The 25,459-nt window shown below is 51.5% G+C and overlaps 1 protein-coding gene across 10 annotated transcripts in view; it reads right to left on the bottom strand.

Moving 5' to 3' along the window:
- Window positions 1–25,459, bottom strand: part of ARNTL (aryl hydrocarbon receptor nuclear translocator like) — a 100,222-nt gene that overhangs the window by 25,931 nt on the left and 48,832 nt on the right. For 5 of the 10 annotated variants that reach the window (XM_030330765.1, XM_030330769.1, XM_030330767.1 and 2 more), the window contains 6 exons: window positions 8,282–8,410; window positions 5,187–5,357; window positions 4,415–4,567; window positions 2,120–2,158; window positions 1,755–1,796; window positions 68–225 (listed from right to left, as the gene is read on the bottom strand). In XM_030330765.1, coding sequence (XP_030186625.1) covers window positions 68–225; window positions 1,755–1,796; window positions 2,120–2,158; window positions 4,415–4,567; window positions 5,187–5,188 — 394 coding nt within the window. In that variant the 5' untranslated portion in view covers window positions 5,189–5,357; window positions 8,282–8,410. Of the gene's footprint in view, window positions 1–67; window positions 226–1,754; window positions 1,797–2,119; window positions 2,159–3,548; window positions 3,638–4,414; window positions 4,568–5,186; window positions 5,358–8,281; window positions 8,411–25,459 lie in introns of those variants that run through there. The other 5 variants (XM_030330773.1, XM_030330774.1, XM_030330775.1 and 2 more) reach the window with 3 other exon arrangements.

Raw genomic sequence — 25,459 nt, 5'->3', positions numbered from 1 at the left:
GAACATCCTAGGCCAGGGTGCTAAAGTTTGTGGGCAAAGGCATGAAGAATAAAGCCCCGGGTCTCACCTCGTAATGTTTTCATGTGCTGAACAGCCATCCTTAGCACAGTGAGCTTATCTAATTTCCTGGACATGGCATTGCACGTAGGTACCAAAGACGCCAATTCGTCAATAAAACTGTTCATTTTGTCCCGACGCCTCTTTTCAATCTGGCTGTGAGCTTCCCTGAACAACAACAGGAAAAATGATTTCTATAAAACGAAAACGAGCCTCACGGAAGCGATGACAAAAGTAAGTTAGAATTGCTTTCGACGTTCGCCGGACTGGGGCACCTTTAGAATTTGTACAGTGTTTTGAACTAGACTTTTCTACTGAAGTCACCAGAAAAGTGGCTTCACTGCCAGGTCAGTATTACTATTTTTTAGGCTTAGCTCATATTCAGAGACATAAAGAAATGTCTTCTCAGAGTTAACTGTACTGCTCGTTTCTCATTTCTTTTCCTCTTAGTCTCTGTCAAGTTGGATTTTAAGACGGGTGTAGAAGGAAAGCGAAGGGAGGTGGGGGGGTTGCAAAGAGCAAAGCCTCCAGCACAGCCACTGGGGGGATCCTGTGGTCCCTGGGTGATCTCTGGGGTCTGTGAAGACCCCACCGTGCGGCCTGTCAGAGACTCACTGACCGAGTCACCAGGTAACGGATGCTGCCATCTTTGGACCGACGATGACCCCACCAAGATACAGCAGATGCCACATCTGTCCCAGGAGCTTCCTCTGAAGGCTGTCACACTCCCACCTCCCGGGAGTTGCTGCCTGCCGAGGCAGGAGGGCGCATTCACGGGCACACATGCTTTCCCTGACTGGCTTACCCCTGCCGTTTGGGACTGTCCCCCGTGGCGGCACGTCAGCAGTGGAAATGGAGTTCGCTGCCAGAGCAACGGGGCCACCAAGCAGGACCTCCCACCAAGGCTGGGTTGAGAGGGGAAAGCTACCAGTCTCGGGTGAGTGCAATTCTGCAGCTCCGATTCTGTGTCATGACACAGCCTCGGATGGCCCCGGGGCTACTGCAGGAGAGCGGAGGGCCCACACGGATGGGGTCAGCGAGCATGGCTAACAGCACAAAGGACCGAATTAGAGAACCTCCTCGAGGGAGCAGGCAGCCCCCACGCCTGGCCCTGCGGTGCAACACGGGCTGCTTCGCGGGGCAAGGCCCAAGAGCAGAGTCACTGGGCCCGGTCTCTTTGGGAGGGCCCTCCGGTCAGCAAGGGGCAACCCGCTGAAGACGGTGGAGGAAAAGCTTCAGCCTTAATGGACTTCCTGCTACTTCCCAAGTCCCCTTCATGTGAAACGCGCTTCGAGAGCCACGAGTGAAGTATGGAGAGGGCGAGGGGCAGGCAGTCACATCAAGCCAAGGCCCCCCCACCCCCTTCCGCATCTCCTAAAGGATGCTTAGACAGACAGGGACCAGACAGAGCCGCCTCAGCGGTCCTCAGGGGGCCCAGAACCAGGACAGTTTACAGGGAGAAAGAGGGTCCATGCTTACCTTGTTTTAGGTTTTGTTTTTAAATACTTTTTGGTTTTTAAGTTTATTTATTTTGAGAGAGAGATAGCAAGCAGGGGAGGGGCAGAGAGAGGAGGAGACAAAATCCCAAGGAGGCTCTGCACTGATATGGGGCTTGAACCCACAGACCAGGAGATCGTGACCTGAGCTGAAATCAGGAGCCAGATGCTTAACTGACTGAACCACCCAGGTGCCCCTACCTTGCATTTTTGATCCTTCCTTGGTGCTCTGTATATTCTAACCTGGAGGTGGGGGAAGAAAAAACAAAAGATAAAACACAATCCCTGGGAGACTAATGGCAAAGTTATACAGCTCTGTTTACTTCCCAGTTGAATTCATTTCCCTGCTTAATCCTGCTCATCTCTCTCAACACACGAGGGCTCTTGGCTGTTAGCCACTCTGGGGGGCTGGGGGCTGCGGAGACCATCTTGAGCTCCCAGGCTCAGAGGCTCCTAGTTTATCCCCAATCGAGGACATGGGTGAAACCCACATGAACTAACACAACATGTAATTATATAAAGAAAATGGCTATAAAGGATGAAGTTCATGACTAGGTTCATGGTACCTTCCGTGAGGGTCATCTTTGTCCGTGTCCATGCTTTCTCTGAAAAAATGAGAGAACATAACTATTTGTTAACAAAGACATACAAAACTGTTTCTTAAAATATAGAAGGCTCTCATTTATCCAGAAACTAAGTAATCAGAAAGCTCAAATAGCCAGTGTTGACTATCGACTTAGAGTCCAACAAAGACAACTTGAACCTACTACACAAGGACCGCTTCTCCAGAGTATCAAGCAAAAGTTAGGTGTAGTCTCAGAAGAGTTTGCATGTTAACATCTTTTACAACATATTTTGAACATCGGGAATACACAGCATTATGGGAATTCTTAATCAGAGTATCCAAATAACTATACTACCTCATTCCCCTCATCGTTCTGGATAAATGGAGTTCATTCATTTGCAAAACATACCAAGCCTCAAATATACGTGTGCATACATATATATTTGGGGGTGGTGGTGAGGTGAAGAGGGGGAAACCAAAGTACCCACAAAGAAGCACTGAGCAGAGCCCTCGGGCAGCTTTTCAAAGGCACTGCTACCCAGTGTTCTGGTTCTCAGCAAGGTGGGGAACCCCCAGGTCCGAGAAGCTGGGATATAGGGCAGGAGTGGGGCTGAGGGTCCTGGGTCACCAGCAGGGATCTACCTCCCTTTCAGAGACTCCAGAGATCCAAGTTTCAGGGCACCTTGTGGTTCAGTAGAAAACAGATGGAAATCCTCCAAGGAAGGAGTTCCAAATCCTCCTGGGGTGAGCTCACACCCTTCTCCAGCCCCTAAGTTTACCAGGAGGGCACTGACGAACACCTGAGCTTCTCTTTTTCTTGTATCCTATTAAGAACAGAGGGATGTGGCCCTTCAAACAATGTAGTCTCAAGGGCAAAAACAACTTTCCCAGGGGCACTGAATCACACTGTGGGCATTCTAGAACAGTGGTCCAACCAGGAGCCCTTGATTTCCTCATGGGCAGGGAGTTTCTGTAGCTAGTCGTAAAGCTCAGAAGCAATCATTCAGGCCACGGAGCAAAACGAAAACTCCCCCTCCCTTTTTGTCTAGACTCATGTGTGGTCATGGAGGCCCAGATGATCATCCCAGGTGAAGAGAGCTCCGCCTGACCGATCAGACTTTAGCACATTCAAATTACAGGGAAAGGGATCATGGGTGCCTAATGGGGTCTCTATGAATCACCGAAGACTTGCAAACAGGGTGCATGAGGGAAACCTGGAGGTCTCGGGTGGGGACAAGGTTGGAAACCACAGGTTGAGAGAGCAGAAGTCTTAGAAGGCACCAGTGACTCTATCATCACTTGCCTAAGACAAGTGGTCCCTGGAGAGCGTCTCCTGGCCTCCCTGCTGGGAGTGACTACACCCTCTCCGTACTCACACCCACTCTCCATCCCCTGGGCGGTTGCTTGCTCAATCATCTGGGGTCACTTACATATTAATCATAGCACCTCCTAGTGGGCATCTGACCTTCAGCCACTGTGCTCCCCAAATTCGACCTGTGAACTTCAGCAGAAAGGACATCTGCTGTAGGGGAGACACCTCCTTGGAGATTTTCCCTCATTAAACAAAAGAAAACCTCTTAAGTGGACATTTGGATGAGATTCCACGCAGTTGCCTCAACAAAACAAAACGTGCCTTTGAGTGTTCTACGCAGCACCCTACTGCCTGGGGGTTTGTACAGATAGAGAAGAGTCGACTGGAAGTGTGCAAATTTACTTACTCAAAAGAAAAGTCATCAAGTCTAAAAAGAAACAAAAATACTATTTAATATAACAGGTACATACTAATTTAAATAATGTTTCAGGACAGTATCAGTGTTCCTACAGTGTTTTGGGAGAGGACCTGTACTTATTCCTTCTACAAACACAATGAAGCGGCTGAGGTTTTCCTCCGAGAGAGGCCCTCCGGCAAAGTTCTCTTTGAAATCACAGAGATTACATCCATAGGCTTAGCCAGCTTGCTCAAAGGAGCCAAGGATGACGAAGGAAGGGGTAAAAGACCTAACTCGGCTTTAAGGTTCTTCCTTTTCCCTTGACGTGGAACAGTGTGGGGACAGGAGGGGGTTCGTAAGTGCCTCAGCAGTGCTGGAGGCTGCCTCCTGCTGACAATCCACGGGGAAGAGAAAGAAAGAAAAAAAAAAAAAAGCCAATCGTGCGGCCACCTAGACTTGGCTCTTTCATTTCCATCCCTTTGCACCAAGAGGACCCCTTCTTCCGGGAGGAATGGTAGGTGGCCCCTCGATGTTCCGGGAATGGACACCAGGTTTGGCCAGAGGAACATGAACCCTGAAGGGCTTACTGGTAGTCGGTGGAGCTGCCTTTCCGCTTGCGGTTGCAATCCGTGCCGCCGGGGCCCAGGGGGCTGGAGAGGAGGTCGGTGGTGCCCGGGGACATGAAGTCACTGATTGTTGAAGAAATGTCCATTCTCTGGTCGGCCATTGGAGGTCGGGACCTAGCACAAGGAGGCACAAAGGTGCGTTTGTTGCCACGTACTCTTCTCACGCGGTGGCGGGCCAGGGTGGTCTGGTGGAGGGCCGGGTACTTGTGTATTGCACTAACACCGCTGCCACCCAGCCAGCTGGAACAGGGACGTGGCAGAAAGGAAAGAGCGTCGTTCAGACTTCACAAGTTATGGCCGAGCATTTAGGTTCACCTGCTCACTGTTCTGGTGAGGACACAAAGCTCAGAGAAACCGGGTGGCTTCTCCCGTGCTACGGCAGAACCCAACACGCTAGGAGTTGTCGCCCAGCGCTCCTACCTCGGAGGGGACCTGCTATTCCCTGACGGTTCGATTTTCTTCCAACCCATAAAGCAAACAGGATTCCCTAGTTATCTTTGTGTTTTTGTTACAACTTTTGAAAAAGTGAGGGGAAAGCAGAAAATATCCTTTCTCAGACTTGAAGTCTCTCTTGGGAGCCAGGAAAATATGGTCTCTCCCTATCACCGGGCCAGGCAAAAATCTGTCCCATCTTTCCCGGCTGTCCGTGGTACTCCACATCCCCTGCAAGGAAAAGCTGCATGAGGACATAGAGACCTTGTAGAAAACTTTGCAAAACGCCTTGAGAATTCACATTTCAAAAGCGTGGAGTCAGCCAGCCCAGAAGAGAGGCTGACAAGTACCTTGCAAGGGACTCCAAGTCCAAGCCGAGTTGAGAGGGCCACGCACTGCCCGCGGACGGGCCGAGCTCCACACCACGTGACCCTGGCACTCACTCCCTCTCCCTGGGCTCAAGTTGCTTCATCTGCAAAGCAAGAGGGGAGACTGTGAGGCCGTTTCCAAGACGATGGTCACAGCCACAGATTAGTGCACCAGGGTTAGGAGTGGGCCAGCTTTTCACTTGCGGGGCCACTGCTGGAGGGAACATCTTTGTGCTCTATCCCCAGGCAGCTGAGCTATGATCTTTTAGGACAAATGTCTAAAAGCATGACAGAAGGGACCGCACATAGTATGTCGGGGTACATTCTGGAACACTGTGCTTCAGCAGAGCTCCAGTAATTTATACCCCCAACAAGAGTGCCTGTCAATCTGAAGAAAAAGAACAAATCCCCATTGGTTTTTACTTGCATTTTTAAATGATTACGGATGGTGTCCCTATGTTTATAGGCATTTCTCTGGTTTCCTTTGTGCCCACTCATGTCCTGCTTTTCTACCGTATTTTCTTCAGTACGGACGGGCCTCCTAACTCATGTTCACCTGGACACCTGAACCTGCTGGAAGGAAAGCACACAATGAACTAGCTGCACTCACTTTCAATCCACGACCTCTCACCACTGACGCCAGTGCTGCCGGTGGCCCTGGAATCCCCTGCTCCGCTCCTGGGAACATCACACCTGCTCTTTTGTCCCCATCCGTACTCTCAGCTGATACTTTCTGCTCTACTTCACTGAGAAAAGTGAGCATATCTACGGCCCACCTACAAGCTGCTGTTTAGGACCCTCTGCCCCCGAGGGGTGGGGACTCCATCCTCTCTCACTACTGAAGACCAGCACTCCCGAAGTCTCCCCCTGCCTCCGACCCTGCACCATCCACTTTCCCCCGTCTACTGGATCACTCTCCTTTGGATAAAAACACACAACAACTCTCCTCTTGAGGAAAAAACAAACGCTTTGTTGAACTCTACGCCCTTCTAGTCCCTACCTCATTTCCCAGTTTCCAATTCCTTTCCTTTTACTTGCTATAAAAAACTCAAATTGGGCTTTTGTCCCCATCATTCCAATAAGACAGCCCCCGTTAGGTTCCCCAGTGACCTCCTCGTTGCTAAATCCAGTGGCTGGTCCTACATTCCCTCCTTAAGTGCCCCATCCCAACACCTGCTGGAGCTGATCTGTCCCTCCTCATTGGCTCTCGGCTTTGGGGAGGCCACCTTCTCATTGTCCCCTTCCACTTCACTGGGGCACCTGTCCCCTGATGGGGTCTTTTGTTGGTCCCTCCTCCTCTCTCACCCCTACATTGGGGTCCTGCGAATGTCATCACACTTCCTGTGTTTATACCCACTCCCTAAGAGGTCTGTGTATTTTCATTGCTTTAAATATGACCCACGCTAGGAGAACTCCCAAATATATCTCGGTGATTTCAAAGCCTGGACATCTCCTGAATTCCAAAGTTATACGACTGTTTCCCGGATGTCTCCCTTTGAATAGACAACAGAGACCTCAAACTCAAGTATCCAAACCAAACCCCTGGTCCTCCCCAAGCCAGGCCCCCTCGTGATGCTCACATCAATGGTACTTCCATCCTTCTCAATGCTTAGGCCCCAAACCTAGAAATCATCCCAACTCCTTGCTTCCTTTCACAGCCTGCACCAGATCCATTAGAAAAATCCCATCAGCTAACCTTTTTAAAAAAATCTAAACCCAACCACTTTTCCCTCATTCTCTTTTCTATTTCTGCTCAAACGTCACTTTGGCAGCGAAGCTTCCCTGAATGTCCACAGCAGCACCAATCCCCTCTAACCACCCCACCCTGCTTCATCTTTACCCACAATCCTTATCAATAATCTATTTACTAGCTTCCTTTCCATTAGACTAGAAGCGTCAGAAGGCAATGATTTGGTTTAGTTCACAGCTTACACCCTAGTAGCCTAGAACACTCTCTAGCATAAAACTCAATAAATAGGGGCGCCTGGGTGGCTCAGTCGGTTAAGCTTTCGACTGCAGCTCAGGTCATGATCTCATGGTTGGTGGGTTCGAGCCCTGAGTCAGGCTCCGTGCTGACAGCTCAGAGCCTGGAGCCTGTTTCTGATTCTGTGTCTCCCTCTATCTCTCTCTGTCCCACCCCCAATTGAGCTCTCTTTCTCTCTCTCTCAAAAATAAACAATAAAATTAAAAAAAAAAAAAACTCAACAGATGTTGAATGAATAAGTTTGTATGTTAGGAATATTCATTCTTGCATGTCATAGATGTCATAAATAATCAGCCCCCTTTTGGCCTTCTAACTTTGCTTACAGTATTTGTAGGCACAGTTAAAAGTGACATTAAAAAAAAAAAAAAAAAGCCTTTTCTCAGCCCCAAAATACAAATGCTCTCTTTACTGATATTTTTGTAACTTTATTTAGCTCTTTATCCATTTGGAAATTATTTTTGATACACTACTTACGGTTGGAAACTTATTTCCGTCCAATGGATAGATAACTGTGCCAACACCATTTACCAGACCTTCTGTTACCCGTCATTTGAAAGGCCATCTTTATTGGTTTATTGTCCCATTCCGTTCCTTTGACCTAGTTACTTCCAGTCCAGTCCTATGCTATTGTGGCTTTATAATACATTTTAATATTGGGTAGAACAAAATCTTCTCCCTCTTACTACTTTTCATCTTCAGAATTCCCCGGTTATTCCAATGTATTCCTTGAGAAGCAGGTTATAATCGTTTAATCAGATCAACGGTGGCTGCCATGATAATCCTCATTATTACTGACAGTAGGAGAAGGAGACCAAGGAGGAGTAGAGTCCTACCCTCGGGCTCTCAGCGACCCTCTGGGCTGCGGGTCAGTTGCGGGGTGCCACGTCTAGCCCCCACTGTCTCTTTGTGAACAGCCAGATGACAGCCTGAGGTGAACTATTCCAAGTTCCAGGGCTCCCGGGAGAAAGCACCCTTCCTAAAAAGAACTCCCATGGGAACTGCCAATGACAGCAGGTGGGGGGGGTTGGGGAGGTGATTTATTACCTGAAGTTAGAGTTCTTAAAGCTCAGATCCACTGCGGGAGAAGCAAGGGGCCACGGGGCTTATCGGTCACCTCAAAGCGATTTTCATGTTTTGCAGTTTCCTTTCGGGCAGTCAACTTCTTCCGGAAACCTACAGTGGGGCCCACAAGAAAAGAACACCCAGCCAGGTCACTTGGGGGAAGATAAACCGAACGATCTCCTGTTGGCTAAGGGACACGGGGGAGCTAGCTCCCGACTCCTGGTCAGAGGCTCACAATCCCAGCCTCCAGCTGCCTATTAAACCCAACTGTGGACACATGAAGGAAGCTGGCAGGTGAGATTTTTCTACAAAAAACAATGCTTTTTAAGTGATTAAACATGGATTCCTGGATGTGCCTTTAAGAGAAAGAAGATTAGCTGTACTTTTCGTTTCTCCTACTGGCTCTGTGTCAGGCACTGTTCTCACCGCATCACGTAGATTAACTTATTTACGCCCCAAAACAACCATGAGGTAGACGCTACTATTTTCTTCACTGTACCGATGAGAAGGCTGAGGCAGAGAGAGACGTGAAGACCCTAGCCCAGGTCACACAGCCGCGGGGCCCCATCGCCGCTGAGGACAGCCTCCGCTCTCTCCCAGGTGAAAAGCCGTCCGAGCGCAGACAACAAAGAACAACAGAAAACAGGCCTTTAGGAAACACTAAGCCAAAGGACGTGCGCACAGGGCCAATATCTCAGACTGCGAGAGGCAAGGTTAAGAGGTTTATAGGAAATGCCCGTGAAGTTCATGTACAGAGTCTGGGCACCTAGAGCTAAGGGGAAAGGCAACTCGGAGAAGGTGCTTGTGTTATCAAATGGCCTGCCGCCCTGCCCTTCTCCTACTGGCAGGAGACGGGTCTCCTCTCCGGCCTGTGGTCCCCGCGTCTAGAAGGAACTGGCTCTAAAGGAAGAGGGCCACACCTGCCCTCCCATTCCCTTTCTTGAGACAGCAACATCAGGTCTTGAGTGGGCCTTTCCTGACCTTTCTGAAGCAAAAATTCTGGGGTTTCACAGTCTGCTGGCTACTTCTTGCAGCCTTTGAATACCTTGGTCTTGAACGTCCAGAAATAGGGCTGCTTTTGTCCTCTTAAGCTTCTGTGCGGTCTGATTCAGACACCTTCACTGACCCGGGTAGCCACAGTCTGGACACGTGTAAACAGCAGGACAGGATTTTGGGGTTGTAGTCCCTAAGCCTCAGCTGAACAGCCCATGGACACCAAGTCCCCAGGGCAGTGCTGCCCAAGCACTTACCCTCCAAGAGTGTCTTCACCATGCGTGACTCAGTTGGCGGCACCAGGGCTCGTCCGGAGCCACCCCACCTTTGCAAGGACCCCTCTCACAGTTACCTGTTGTCTCTTGGAGCTCCCTCCCTGGGCTCAGTCTGATTCCCCACATGGGTCCCACGCTCTCCTCCAGCCCCCAGATGAGGACCCACCCTGGGCGCCCCCTCCTTCCCTCACCCCGCTTGCCCTCTGACAGATGGGCCACTGCCTCCCTCCATGCCGTTCTCCTCTTCAGCCTGGGCCCTCCATACTGTGGTCACAGATAGGATCCCCCCCTTATTTAAAACACTTCAGTAGCTCCTCCCCTGCTCTGCCCCAAGCCTTCCAGAAACTCCCTACCAGGAAACATCAAACCTCCACAACAGGTAGGTAGGTAGGTAGGTAGGTAGGTTGGTTGGTTGGTTGGTTGGTTGGTTGGTTGGTTGGTTGGTTGCATTTCCTGCCCCGCCCAGCCCTCCCCATCTGATGCCTAAAGCTCTAGGCACTTAAGTTCTCAAGAGCACGTGACCTCCACTGGCCCACGCTGCTTTGCCCTTTACTAATTGGTCACCTGGTGAACGGCCCTCCTTTCAAGTGCCTTCAGGTTGAAGGCATTTCTGGCTCCCCCGAGAGGCCTTTTGGCTCTGCCCATGATGCTCTGACCCTTCTCTTCACACCTGTGGCCCCTCCACTCTCTGCCCCGTCTCCGTGATCTCACTATTAGGGAGTCCCCTGGGTACCGCACCTCACTCTCTTTCCCTCACTTCTCCGAAACTTAGATGAAGGCTCTCAGTACCAAAGCCCATATGAAATTTCTTATCTGGATCAGTTGTTCCAATACTCAAATTTCCTTTATAGAAATAATGAATGCTCCCACAAACGCTGGCACTATATTTTGCAAAACAAAAACCAGAAAGGCCTTTCCTGTATGCTTGGACAAAGTAAGGAAGCTTGAATCAGCTGTGACAAGTATTTTTGGAAAGCTGTCTTCTCTCCAAGAAGGTGTTCTCAGATGTAAGACAATGAATGAAACAACAAAAGAAAATCCCTCTTTCTGTGCTGATTTCTTCCGACGGAGAACTGAGCCCCGGGAGGGAGCTCCAAGAGACAACAGGTAACTGTGAGAGGGGTCCTTGCTAAGGGGGGCTCCGGGCCAGCCCTGGTGCTGCCATCGAAGTCACACATGGCAAAGACACTCTTGGGGGAGCCTGACCTGGAATCGGGGACCCCATGTGTGTCCACTTCTGAGCTGGAGACTTCCAAGGAAGTCTGGAGACTCCCAAGGAGGGGGAGGCTCACCGGATGTCAGAGGAAGCAAGGCACAGAGAGACTTGTGCAGTGTGCTCGGGGAGAGCTTGATGGTACCCTCAGTAACCCCTCAATCCCCTCGTGCTCCTTGGAGCTCAGGAAGAAGAATCTCAGGGGCTCCATACAAAGGAGCACGGGGCTGGAAGGGGAGTCCCAGCCCCGGCTAGCCCCTGCAGAGCACCTCGGCAGCTGAGAAGGGTGAGGGTGTCAACCACTATTAGGCACCAAAAGCAGACACAGCTGCTCCTCTGAGCAGAGCAGGGTGAGCCGAAAGCCGGAGAAACCCACACGGGTCATCGACGAGAGGATGAGAAACCCACCCATGTCATCTACAGGAGGATGACCACATTGAAGACCACCGATGGCAGACCAGACGTCTCTCTCTGCTTTCCCTCCTCCTTGACCCAGTACCCCAACGTGCTATAAGAAGGGGAGGGGGCGTGTAGCTTGCATTATGGTTCCAACTCTCAGCCTCCCCTCCCTGCGAGGACAGTGTGCAGGACGCCCCAGTGTTGGCCCTGCCAGGTGATTCTCCTTGATGGATGAATGCCAGCGGAAGGGACGGCCTCAACTTTCGAAAAGAATCTTTACCACGTGTTCCTTTGTGCCGAGAGCGGGAATTTCCCGGAGCGAGGCTCCTCCTTTCGCGGAGGTCCCGGACGGATAGAGGCACGAGGAAGAAATAAAGCTTTGCTACTGGGAGCCACTGAGAGGCTGAGGCTGGGTGTCACTAGGGAGACCAACTCTTCTGTTTGCCTCAGACCTTCCCACTTTAGCACCGCAAGTCCTGCCTCCCAGAAAACCCGTGTCCCCCACAAACCACGACAGTCGGTCACCTAGTTCCTACCACTGCATCTCTCACCCATCCGAAGCAGACCGACACAGGCAGGACGAAGGAAGCACAGACGGGATCCTGGAGCCACTGACGGATCCCCTGATCTGGGAGGAGGGAAGGGACAGGGATGTTCACACTGGACTAGTTTCATCTGCACAATAACCCATCCGTTAATTGTGGTCATTATCCCCATTTTCCAGGTGAGGATGGAGGAGGCAAAGCTAACTTGCTTAAGATAACGCAGCTGGCAGGTGGGGACGGAAGCCCAAGTGTGCCCGGCTCCATGCTGGGTCTTCTGACTACCACACCCCGGCCAGTCCCGTCTCCAAAACCACCCCCAGCCCCAATCCAAGCATTCCCGGAGCAGGCATGAGGGGAAGTAAGAACAGGCAATCCTAGTTCAAGACAGCTACAGAACCTGAACCAATAGGTTTGTCTCTGGGCTTCCTGGCAGCCAGGGCAGAGAAGGAAACGTCCAGCCCTCACACTGGCTGGGAAGTGTATCCTCCGGACAGACCGACCAGGCAGGGGTATCTGTCAGGGAGGTTTATGGGACCTGAGCAATGCCGGGCCTAAGGGCTCTGAGGCAACAAGCTTCGTGAAAGAAGAGAGTGCTTCCCCCTTTTGAAATGGGACCTCAGTGAACACCTGCCCCGGCCTGCCCCTACCCTCAGGTGTGACAGCTGATGGTGCTCCGTTAAGCCACGTTGTGAAGCCCCAGTATGTCACTAGGGTGGCAGTGTTTGATGGCGTGGCTTAATAAGAGGGCGTGGCTTAGGAAAATATGGACGCTAGGGAATCGGCATCCTCGATTACCCTACTAGCTGTATGCTTACTGATTTGCTTCCTCAAAACCCCAAGCCTTCCAGTAAGGGCCCCTGCATGGCCATCTCTGTATCGCACAACCTTCAGGGGCCTGCCCTGGGCACAGAGGTGTTCCAGAAGTACTTTCCCTCCCTGCCTAACCGCCCCCCCCACCAACCCCAGAGGGCCATGGCAGGTGGCCCTTGGTCCCATCCTCCACGTTCTCCACGATGTGGTGCTGGGGCCTGGCTCCAAGTTTACTGAGGGAATGGATGAGGAGCTGCTCTAGTCCGTTCAGGTGGTGGTGGTCTCTGAGCAGAGGCAAGAGGCTGGAGGGGCTCTGTCTCCTCTGCAAGTCCCTGGGCCCTCCATGGTCCCTATGACAGCCTGTGGGGAGTTCAGTTGCCTTGCTTTGCAACAGATGCATTTAGAGAATGTTCGCCCAGTAAGGCCAGGTGCTTTGAGCCTAAGGTAACAGGTGTTTGCATCGGGGTCATTCAGCGAGGATTTGTCTAGCCCCTAGGGCACCGGGGACACAGGAAGGAATCAGCAGTCCTAATGTTCAAGATCCCCTCAATCGAGTTGGAGAGACAGGATCTAAATAAAGACATGACCGCATGCTCACTGCAAGGGGCGGAGCCAGGCTTACACTTGCACAAACAGCACAAGTCCGGGATGTGCCTCTGCTGTGGTAAGTAGCAGAGATCTGTGGAGCCGTTATGACAAACTTCCAGCAGGTGGCAGTCAAGTGTCTTGAGGAAGGAGGGCCCTTCTTCCCTAGCTGTGAGGCAAATGTAAGGGACAGGAGCAGAATGGAGGAGGAAAGACTTAGCTTAGGGGGGGGGGGGGGGGTGTGTGTGTGTGTGTGTGTGTGTGTGTGTGTGTGTGTGTGTGTGTGTGTGTGTGTGGTGTCGGAGAGGGAAGGAGAAGGAACCGGGACTTAGCTTGGGGGGGGGGGGGTGTGTGTGTGTGTGTGTGTGTGGTGTCGGAGAGGGAAGGAGAAGGAACCGGGGTGGCGGTGAGACTTGAATTAGGGGCTGCAGATGCTTGCCTGGTGGACCGGGCTGTTGGAAGTCTGTTCTGAGCTGGGGAAAAAGCACTGACCGTGGCTGTCAGGGGCCAGGGGATCCCTGTCTGTGGCACCTGTGGACAATCCTGCTGGTAGCTCTAGATGCTTGGGAATCCCGGAATCAAGCACAAATCAAGGAGGCTGCGTTTGGAAGCACAGGGCTTGGAGGGCCAGTTGAGAGGGTCTCACGGCGGGGGGTGGGGGGGGGCAGGATTTGTAAATCCTGGGGAATTCTGTGAATGAACACAAGGCTGGTTCTTGTGGAAGAAGTCTTCAACACGATCAATGGAGCAGAACCTACAACATCCCAGTCTCCAGGGGCTACTGGGGGCCCTTAGTGGGATTCAGAGATCTCATGAAGAGTCACGAGACAGAGCACGCACCTCGCCCAGCACAAGTGCTTAGTAAATGTTTGCTGAATGAATGATAAAAGAGATGCCTTCTTAGACCTTCGCCAAGTCTATTACTGAAGTCTAGGAAGAACCTTTCTTCTTCTTTTTTTTTTATTACTGTATAGAATAAGAGAGCCTGGCCCTAAAGACTCAGAGGGAAGACAACTATTTCCACCAGAAAACTTACTGCCTGAAGTTGAAGAAAGTTCTGGAAAACTTCCGCATCTTGTTCTAAAGGAAACCAAAGGATGCAGTGCTGTTATTTCGTGGTAGAATCAAGACACTGGTGTGAGGGAGAGCAGACGGGGAGGCCTGGGAGGCGCTCTGAGTTCCAGGTCAGGGCTGTGGATGGAGGCAGGCTGGCCCAGCCAGCAGGGGTGGACCCAAGGAGGGTTGAGACTCTGAGGAGAAAAGGGATATGCCTTCTCTGAGGATGTGGGCAAGGTGAGAGAAAAGGGGAAGAATACTGAGCAGGTGTTTCTCCAGAGCCAGTGGATCAGGCATGTGACGTCCCTGGCACTTTCACAAGCAGGGGCTGGGGAAGAGCTGAGACTCTCCCCCTGGCAAGGGGCAGGTGGGGCGTGGACAAAAGGGCGAGATCATGGGCACATGAGGAGGGAGGGCAGGGCAGCGGTCAGTGCAGGGCCTCTGGAGCCAGACGGCTGGGTTCAAATCCCAGCTCTGCCACCTACGAGGTGTGCGTCCTGGGCCAGTTCCGTGACCTCTGGGAGCGGTACTTTCTCCCCCGTAAAATGAGAAGGATGCAGTCACAGACTGAATGAGCTCAGTATCGGAAAAGCACTTAGAACGCTCATCAGGTTAACTGTGCTTATTGAAATGGAGGGCCTCACGCTACTGAGGAAAGGAGGGGTAGGAGGCTGTGGAAAGGTAAGCTGTGATGTCGAAGAAAGCAAACTCAGACGGGACACTCTGGAACGAAGGAGCTCAGAAATGGTAAGAGCAGACTGTGTGTGCCTGCCAGTGGACATAAAGAACTTAACAGGGGGCTCTGGGGACCACGAGGGAGTCAGTGAGGGGGGCTGGGGAATGAGTGGAGGAACCTGGGCATGGGGTGGGGGCCGGAGGAGAGGGCAGTATTTTGCAGCAGGGAGGACTCATGACAACTGGAAAGCTGAGTGGTATTTCGGGAATCCAACCCCTTCATTTTACTTGAATGAAACCAACATACAGGGAAAGAGCTCCTCCTACAGAAAGCTGGGAACAGGATCATGAGAAACTTAAGTCAATGGCTGATAGTAACAGAACTGCCCGGGAAGGTGAGGTGGAGAAAGCAGAGACAGTGATTTCCCTACAGAGACGGGCACCACAGCGGACAGCTGGCTGCCCAGGGCTGCGGGACTCCCAGCTGAGGGGTGTTGGGGGACAGGAAGTAGATGTCCCTGTTATGGCTCACCTACCATAGGTTTTGGCTGACAGGTTAGGAGGCCTCAGATGGCTACCAGGCGCCCAAGGCCCTCAAGCAATCCCCTCAACGCACTCTACTGAGCACCCATATCCACCAGGTAATTTGTACGGTGAGAAGAATCAGGGACTTGAGTAAGTTTCCACCACAAACTGCATGCGGCAGTCAAATTTCAATCGAGGACAATGTCATAATCATGAAGACACCGTTAGCGTGCGGGTCCACAGTCACTCATTCGTTCATCTTTCAGCAAATATTTGCTGAGGGCATCCACGTGCCAGGCACCGTTCTCCACAGCGGGACTGCGGGCGAAGACACAAACATCCTTGTCCTCACCTGGTACGCATTCTGGGGAGGAGGGCAAGCAGAGACGAGTAAGTCAGTGATGCTGGCAGGTGGGGAGCGCTGGGGTGAGAACTCAGAGTCGGGGCGGGAGGAGCTCTGGAGACGTGGCAGCGGGGAGGTGAGGAGGTGAGGCGTGGAGGGAGGAGCACTCCAGGCCGGGAAGAGCCTGCACAAAGGCAGAGAGGGAGCCGAGGCTGTCAGGGGACCAGCCCTGGAGCAGGGTGGGCACAGACCACGTGGTGCCTGGCGGGCCCCCGTGAGGGCCTTGGTTTTGCCTCTGAGTGAAGTGGGGGTGATGGGCCCCCACTTGGGGTTAAGCCTGGCTGCAGGGTTGAGAAGAGATGGTGGGGAGGGGGGACCTGTGTGTGCAGGCGCATGTGGCGGTAGCGGGACTGTGTGGGTGGGTGCACCTGCTTGTGCGTGAGTGAGCGTGCCTGTGCCTGCGTGTGTGAGCACGGGTGAGCGTGATGCATGTGCGTGTGTGGGAGTGAGTGTGCACATGCATGCATGAGTGCGTTGGGGAGGCCCGCGAGGAGAGGGCTACGATGGTCTGGGGAAGGTGACACAGCTCGGTCCCGGCCCAAGAGTGCGGGCAGTGAGGAGGGCATGACAGGGCTCGGGGCTGTGTGGCCAGGTGAGGTGATGAGTTGCGGTCACTTCCTGGTATACTCTGGAGGAACAGCTGACCGGACTTTCTGATTTTTTTCTGGCATGAGGGGTGACAGCCACTCTGTGAACTGCACAAAGGCCCCCAGGTATGGGGGTGACTGGGGGTGAAAGTCCCAACGTGAGCTCTACTTGCCAGGCTGCATGCCCTGTGTGATGGCTGGAGGAAGAGGGATCTCTTGTCCAGCCAGAGGCCAGCAGCCATTGCTCGGGGAACTGTTAAGTGAGAGGCACGACGAGACATAGAAGTTGCAGGACGGAGTGCACAGCTGCGCACTGCACTCCTGCTGCCCCTCCCCTCCCATCTGGAGCGGAGACTGCCTCCTGGTTACTGAGCATCACCCCTGCTGGGGACGGTGCTGACCCAGATGTGGCTCAGTTGGTGGGCATAACAACCTTTTGGGAAAGGCATCATCATCAACATAGTGTAGAAGATGGCAATGAGGCTCAGAGAGGTACAGCCACTTATCTGAGATCACACAGCCAGCCGGGGGAACGGACACCCAACCCCGATGTGCCCCACTGGAGAGCTGGGCCCGACATGGTTTGTGTCTTCAGTGACTCAGCAGAGAAAAGCAAAAGTAGGAGATGTAGGGCAGGGCCAGCTGAAGCCCATCCCACCTCCTTCCTATGGGGCAAGGATGTCAGAACACAGTAAGGACGTGCCCCGACCAGGGTATTGGGGGGATGGCCGGTGTGTATCTAACAGATGGTCCTCTCCGTTTTCACTGGCAACAACTGGAAACCTTTCTGAAATGTTCTTGTCCACCTGCCCGTCCCGTGAGCACAACTTGAGGAAGACGATTTGATCTTGGGATGGATCTCAAGGCCTTCCCCCAGTGCCCCAGCTCCCAGATGTTGCCGTGAGTGTTCCGGACCCCAGAAACATCCCTGCAAGTTCCTCTTTTAGCTAAAACGGAATCTGCTTGTTTGCTTTCATTCCCACGCAAGGAATAAAGCCATTATTTCAGTGATTTTGGTTTCCTTTTTCCAAGCTTTGGTTACAGCAAGTGACCGTCACATGCTCAAGGGTCTGGAAAAACACGAGTTCGTAAGGTGCTTTTCCTGGGAAAATATTCAGTGCAGGGACCACAACAAAAATAACAATGCAAAAACTGTGGCAGCAGAGACCACACGCTGGGCTTTTATGTTGTGCCAGTCAGTGTTGTTTCACTGAGTTTCCAAAGAAGTAACTAATTCTCAGAGATGTGAAGTAAATTGCCTGAAATTCTTAGCTCATGAACAAGAAAGTCATGATTCAAACTCAGGTCAGTTTGACTCCAAAGCTCTGTGACAGGTGAAGGACTCTCATCCTTTCTTAATTAGACAAAACAAAAATAAAACCTCCTATAAATCGACAAAAAGGCAAATACCTCCCTGGGAAACTAAAGAATACCAAGAGGTAAATTCACAACATTCACACCATTAATTCATGTAGGCAGAGGACATAACACAACATGGTAAAGAACAGGGGCCTGGCCGGTTCTCCTTTCTGTAAAAATCTACACATAGATGTTAAAAAAAAAAAAAAAAAAAAAAAAAAAAAAAAAAAAAACAATGTATGTACAGGCGGGAGAGGTGAAAAAAAAAACAGAGATGGCAAAGATGAAAAAAGGTGATAAAAATTACTTTTCAGACTCTTTATGTATTTGCTAAAAGGGACAGGGGAAAACATCAAAACACCTTCTTTGTCTGACAAAGGATGCCATTAAAAATTCTGATGTCGGTTGGGGCGCCTGGGTGGCGCAGTCGGTTAAGCGTCCGACTTCAGCCAGGTCACGATCTCACGGTCCGTGAGTTCGAGCCCCGCGTCGGGCTCTGGGCTGATGGCTCGGAGCCTGGAGCCTGTTTCCGATTCTGTCTCCCTCTCTCTCTGCCCCTCCCCCGTTCATGCTCTGTCTCTCTCTGTCCCAAAAATAAATAAACGTTGAAAAAAAAAAATTCTGATGTCGGTTACATATCCTTAATGTAAAAGGACATTTTTTTAAAATTTTTTTTAATGTTTATTTTATTTTTGAGACAGAGAGAGACAGAGCATGAACGGGGGAGGATCAGAGAGAGAGGGAGACACAGAATCTGAAACAGGAGCCAGGCTCTGAGCTGTCAGCACAGAGCCCGACGCGGGGCTCGAACTCACGGACTGTGAGATCACGACCTGAGCCGAAGTCGGATGCTTAACCGACCAAGCCACCCAGGTGCCCCTAAAAGGACATTTTTAAGAGAAATCAAACAATTTTTAAATTAAATTTTTATTGTTTATTCGTTATGCTTTTATGCTTTTTTAGGACCTAGTGTAGAGACTCCTTAAGTTCTACAAGGCTCCTGGAAGAATTATCTGTCCCTAGGTTGTCCTGCCCATTTTCAGAGCAACCAGTTACAGAAAGTACCTTTGTGTTTCTGAACAACCGCGGATGGTACTGCTCACTGACACCCCAGTTTTAACCGGGATCTGTTCACTTCTCGCCACAGAAGAGGGAAATTCACCTCTCTTCTATTACCTCTGTCATTATAGGCATGCATAAGAACCTAACCTCCCATTCAGCCAACAAAGTTGCATAATTATTTTGGGCAGATGAATATTCAGCTTTCATATTTACTATGAGCATGTAAATCCTAGGCGCGGTGGGGGCTATGTGGGGTATTCTGACCCCATTCCTTTGCTGCATACCTTTCTGTTTCCCTTTAGTTGTGACCTGTTCTTTTTAAAGTTAAAAAAGATATGTCTAGGTATGTATATTTAACCCATCCTTCTACATTTGACTACGTCTCCCTTCAACTTATTCAAAGAAACTATTTCTTTTCACTTCAGGTTTATCCTAAGGTTTCTCCAGCTAATTTATAAGCTAATACACACACACACACACACACACACACACACACACACACACACTCCCTCTCTCATACTTGCAAAGGTTGAACAAATATTTTAATATTCTTTTCACTTTCCTGAAATTTGTGAATAATATAACATACCAACACTTATAATTGCAAACACAATCTGCATAATACCCTGACTATAACACACAAAAAATAAGTTGGTTAAAATAAGATACTACGTACAGAGTCAATATGCAAATGTTGGGCACAGCTACTCCAGAAGACACGATGAAAGATCTAATGAGGTGCTTGGACCTATTTATAACGCATAGTAAACCTCATATACTTGGTGGTTGTGTTCCTGGAAAATTCTGTATATATTAAAAGCATGCAAAAATTATGTGTGTTTAGGTGTAAAGTGAGTCAGATTCCAGGCTCGGTCAACAGGGTTCCACCTCCATGAGTGCCCACTGAACTTCAGGAGGTTGTGTAGGATGCTGGACAATCCTTTGGTCTCCATGGGTGACATCCAGCAAATCCGCTTCCTGGAAGACAGCCCTGACCAGGACCATCCCTGTCACGGCCAAATCGCCCTACACATCCCAAAGACGTCCTACAGGGGGCGCTACGTGCCCATTCAGAACCAGCAGTTGGTTCAACTCTAGGTTTTCTACAAAGGGGCAAAGAGACACTAAGATCTTTATCCAAAGTCATATAGGAAAACAAACAGCAGTCAGGAGCTGATAAGGAGAAGGGGTTAACAGTGGAGGAAAAGGAAATTCTATTTGTAGTTATTAATTGTCAGACATAACAGAAGTGCCAGGCGCCTTTTGTTATGCTCACACGGGATCTCATCGAATCCTCCTCCTATCAACCTAAGGGGTTAGTTCTATCAGCACCTCTAATTTTCAGATACAGACACCACATTTCAGGGAGGTTAGGTCCTTGCTCAGGACCCCAAATTAGATTTTGTCCAATCCTTTCTCTATTGCTTCCAGCTGCTTTCACTCCAGGTCCCTGGGCCCGCACCTCAGGGATCAGGTCCCTCACTTCGCTACTTAAATCTTTAGGAACGAATAACTGGGGTGCACGCTGTCTGAAAAGCAATGAACAAAAAGAAAGATGGTTCAATCCCAGCCTCTCGGCCCTCCTGGTTCAGCCACCGTGTGGCCTGTGCCCAGAGGTTTGTAAGTACAGGAAGCGGACTCCGGATGAAGCCAAAGACTCCTGAAGGAGCCCAGCCTGACCTGCCAGGGGTCAGGCCAGGACAGCCAATGTGACCGTAGGGACTTTTCCTGCCCCGGAAGGCCCATGCCTCCACAGTCTGTTCCACACTCCACAAGGTGGCAGGCAGCCCAGGGGCTGCAGCCCACACCACCGATGCAGGAAGGGCCAGACGCCGAGCGAGGGCTTGGTCACCAAACCTTGAGGTGTCAGGTGTGGGGAACACTCCAGAACAGTCACTGCAGCTTCATGGCATGTCCGCCTCTGCTTATTTAACCTTCAAATCATCCCTATAAGAAGATAGTGCTATTTCCACCTTACGGAAGAGGGAACCAAGACCACAAAGGCCTGGCACCTAGATACAGAGCTGGCGAGGGGCAGGGCCAAGGCTCAAGCCCAGGTCAGACCGGCCCCAAGCCCTCCCTCTCCTGCCCTTCCTGGTTTATGCACTTCAGAAAAAACAAAACAAAACAAAAAACGTGTATTTGACACCCTGCACCCAGCTTTGGAGGGCAGGTGGCCATCACATCCCCCTACCCCCTAACCTCTGGGGCTGTTCTGTGAGACTGAGCATTGGAGCAGGTACCTGAAGAGGGGGTCCATGCTTATATAATCCTCAGGTACCTTTCTCCCTCAGCTTTCTGGCCACAAAACCATGAATAAGCACTTTAAACAAGGAACCCATTGCATCAGACTTCATGTTCAGGGAAAGAAAATACAAATAGCCCATATTTGTCATCCTGATCGAAACCCACCCCACGGGGCCTGGTGGAACTGGGACGAACCCATCTGTTGATGACCGTGCACAGGCCTCTGCCCCATAGCCCGCTGTGTGGAAACAAACCCTGAGGATATTTCATAGAAAAGGGTTCGACTCAGGCTCCGGTCAAGGGATTTCCTGGAAAGTAAGTCAAAGTAGGGCCAGGCCCCAGTCTAGCGGGCCACGAGCTTACACTGGGCACCCGGCCTGTGACATGCTATAGCCTCACAGCTAAGAGCACAAGCGTTGGAGCCAGACTGCCGGGGTCCACATGTCTGCTCTGCTGCTTGCTTGTGTAACTCTGGACAAGATTTGACCTCTGTTCCTCGGTTTCCCCATTGGTAATATGAGAATAGAGACAGTACCCGCCTCACAGAGTGGTTGGAGGCGGTAATAAAGGCAACTCACGTAGAGAGCCTACAACAGTGCCTGCCACGTGGTGAGCACTCAGGGTGCCTGTCGTTGATGGGACTACTGATTGCCATGTCACAGAAAGAACGGTTGACGGCCCTGGAGAACACAAACCCTAGTGAAGGAAAGGGGGTCAATGAGGAGACAGGGCCAAGAGGCAGATTTGGGTCAGAAAGAAGGATTTTCTAACAAGCACACGTGTCCAAAAGACGGAGCAGGATGCCTGGGGTGTGGGCGCCTGAGGAGGCCCAGGGGCCCGCCTGCCTGTCAGGAACAGTACAGATGAGGTTTTCCTGCACAGGACGGTGGCCAGAGGAAGTGACCCCTGACGCCCCTTCCCACTGGCCCATGCTAGGACTCTGATAACGAGCAAGTAAGTGCCGACAGGCAGGGTGTGGCCGAGCCGCCTGAAGGAAGGGGGGAGAGACTTTGGACCGTCTTCACGTACACAACCTTCGGGACTTTCACTTCATTTTCTCAGAACACCATCTGGGGGGTGGGGGTGGTGGCGGCAGTGGACGCCATGACCAGCAATGGCTCGGTGAAACTCAGAAGTGTTTCTTGAACACCTGTGGGGTGCCTAGCAAAGCAATTCAGAAAGCGTGAGATGTCAGAGCCGTGGCAACAAACTATCAACATTTTCTTACTCCGGAGAATCGAACGACAGCACCATTTACTGAAGCTACTGTTACTGGGGACACGGACTGTGTAGTCATCAGGTGGGCCCGCTCCAGAGGCAGCGCCTGGGGCAGGAGGACCGGGGGTCGTTCCGGCTCACAGGCAGCCTCCCAACCATCGCTCTGGCAAGGTTTTGGTGTTCTTTACCACCGAAACTTCCCCTGACCTGGTGTGCTTGGTCCTCTGGGCACAGGTGAAGACGCTGGGACACAGGGAAATGGCCAGGAGCAGGGGAGAGGGAAGGGAATACTCTGCTCCTTGAAAAACAGATTCAGGAAGCATCCTCCACCATCATTTCAGTATCACCTTTGTCAACTCTAAAAATGGAAAACATCCTTCAGAAGCAGAAACCATTTCATCAATGAAAAATTATCAGACGGTATAAAAACCGCGATACCAATCCAAGAAAAATGATCAAATTCTGGACACGAAAGCTCACCCAGCTATTTTCCAAGGATTTCGTGTATAATCATGACTGCTAATTTATATGCTCTCAACTCTGAGAACTCAAAAGCGGGTAAGCGGCGTATCAAACCGATTAAGAAAAAAAAAATTTTATGGAGAGGACGCCGGAGACATTCTTTGTGCCGATTTCAGTTCTTTGCCTCCTGGAAACACCCGCCAACATTGGTGAGAACCACCGTCTGGAGTGGTTGGGGACTTACTGGGCAGGAAGACAGACCATCTCTTCTGCCTGGTAGGTTCCCGTCCCAGCCCATCGCGGTCCTTCCCCCTCGGGTGGCCTGGCTCTCTGCAGCTAACCCCTACTACTGCTTCCTCCTGTATCTCCTCCCCGCTTGCTCCTCTCCGTGCTGACTGCTACGGCCTTAATTTAGGCCCCAGGCACGCCCCTCCTGGCCTACTCACATCCTCCCAAATCACTGGCCTCCAGCATCGCCAAGACGTGACTTTTGCAGAAGCTTCCACAGTCCATCCTTCCTCATCCTTTCTCCCCCCCGCCCCGCCCCCTCCCAGCCTCAACAAGAGAACTAACACCGAGGCGCACTTCTGCAGGCACCGTGCAGGGCATCAGCCCAGGGAAGACAGAGACAGGTGCCCGCTCACAGGCCAGCTCCCGTCCAGGGATACTGGCAGCCGAGTGCTGCACGAAGAAGGGTCCCGAAGGGCGGAAAGAAGCCACCATGAGCAGCACCTGGGAGCCCGAGGACGGGAACCGCCGGGCTCGGCTCCCGCCCCACACACCATCCCAGCTTAGGGCAGGGCGCCGCGCACGCTCTGGACCGCCTGTCCCTGGCCTGCGCTCCAGTCCCTCACTCCCTTTGGTGTTCCCGTAAGTCTCCTCAATGATCCGCTTTGAGGGCCCCTCCAAAACCGCCGTCTCTACTTTCCCGGGCACCACTGTGGCACCATACTCTCCTCCCCCAGTACTCGGCAATCGTGCGGCACCCTCCTCCTTTGGCAACCTCCCAGCATCCATGAGGCTTTTCCAAGTGGGTCGGAGAGCAGCTGCTTTTACCTTTGCCTCAGTGTCCCAATACACAGATTCCCAAGTCCCCCTCACCATTCCCCCCACTCAACTCGCCGGCTGTTGTACTCACACAGCCCTGTCTACTTGAGCACGTGGCGGCCACTGGCCCGTCTTGATGTCTGCCTGCCCGAGGCTGGGAACGCTGAAGGACAGAAATCACATCTGTTTAGCTCGCTGGCTCCGGGTCTGGCACACGAGGGCCCCGTTAGGGCCCCGCTCCGCCATGACTCACTGAGGAGCCCTGGGAAAGCCACCCTCCTCCCTGGGCCTCAGCTTCCCCACCTAGACTAAGATGTACTCGGAGCTAGAGGGTCCCTGATGCCTTGCCCAGCTCTGACACACCACGAGAACACAGGCCACGAAGCACCAGCTGCGTGTCTTTCCTGACTGTGCGGGTAATAATCACTCAGTGATATCACCCTACAGCTCCTCTGGGTGGCACGGATCTGCCATTGCGAGGAGCGAAAACCCGGGAGCAGATACCCAGTGCTGGGGGGCGGGGGGGGGGGTGTGCGTTTGTACCGCTAAGTATAATGGACAGCGAGGAGTGATTTTCTCTCCCTTTGAGAACATAAGTACACTCTTCTATATTTATACACCCCATCTCCTAATTTAGGCAGTGTAGAACTTTTTCTGATCAGCACTCACTTGCCAATAATCTCGCTCTACATCTAAATGAAGACTAGGAGTCATATAAGTTCACAGATTGAATGGATGGCTGATTTACAAAGCCCTTAAAATGTGGCTGCAGGCCGACGCTGGCAACCCCATAATTAGATATGGCATGCTCTGCGATGATGTATTTTTTACTGTTTTTTAATAACTCAGTTCTCCTTCTGGGATGAGGGGAAAAATGGAATTTGTTAAAAATAAATCGAGATTTAGTGGCTTTTCAGCCTTCTGCTGCTTGTTGCTCACAATATTCTATAAATAAAAGCAGCCCGGCCCTATAGTGCACTGTAAACACCCACAGACACTCAGAGCCAAATTCTTCCAATTATGACCCTGTGCCAGTTGCCAAGCTACTGCAAGGACCCACTTGAAAGGCGGCCATCTAGGCCATCTTCTGATTAAGCCGCCCTGTGACAAGGAGGAGGGCCTGCCGCTTTGGCACCGTGTCTAGTCTGAGATAATTGTTCCGTTTTCTTGAAATTAAGCCCTTTCCTCGTGATCGAATTACAATTCAGAGGTAGATGAGAAGCTAACCACCTGTCCATCCGTCCATCTGCCCGGGTCACGCGTGTGCCTGAGATCTGGGCTGTCACACGCCGGACTTCCATCAGGCGGCAAAAGTGCCTTCACGACAGCGTCTTTAACTGCACTGAGCAAATCAAGGTCAAATAAAAGTGGGTCAGCAAAGAACATGACAGGTGAGTCACAGGCGGCCTGCCCTTCTACTCAGCAGCTTTCCTCACTGATCAGTTTGGGTCCCTCTTGTCCAATGCGGCAGACTGAGACGGTCATTTAAAAATCCGTATTAGACCCCGCGAGGGACGACGCGGTCAGGTTGACTGCTCTGGGGCTCAAATGCCATTGCACAAGCTGGGGCTGCCCCGGCTGCCCAGCTTTCGTGTGGCCGCGACCAGCCCTTGAAACACTGCATGCAGGAAATCAGGGGATTGCCACGTGCCACGGTCTCACTGAGAGAGAAATTACTTCCAGTTCCTTAGGAACCGGA

The sequence above is a fragment of the Lynx canadensis genome, chromosome D1 (genome assembly GCF_007474595.2).
Source record: "Lynx canadensis isolate LIC74 chromosome D1, mLynCan4.pri.v2, whole genome shotgun sequence".
Classification (NCBI taxonomy): Eukaryota; Metazoa; Chordata; class Mammalia; order Carnivora; family Felidae; genus Lynx; species Lynx canadensis.
Note: the sequence above shows the minus strand (reverse complement) of the source record. Positions and strands in the feature narration are given on the sequence as shown.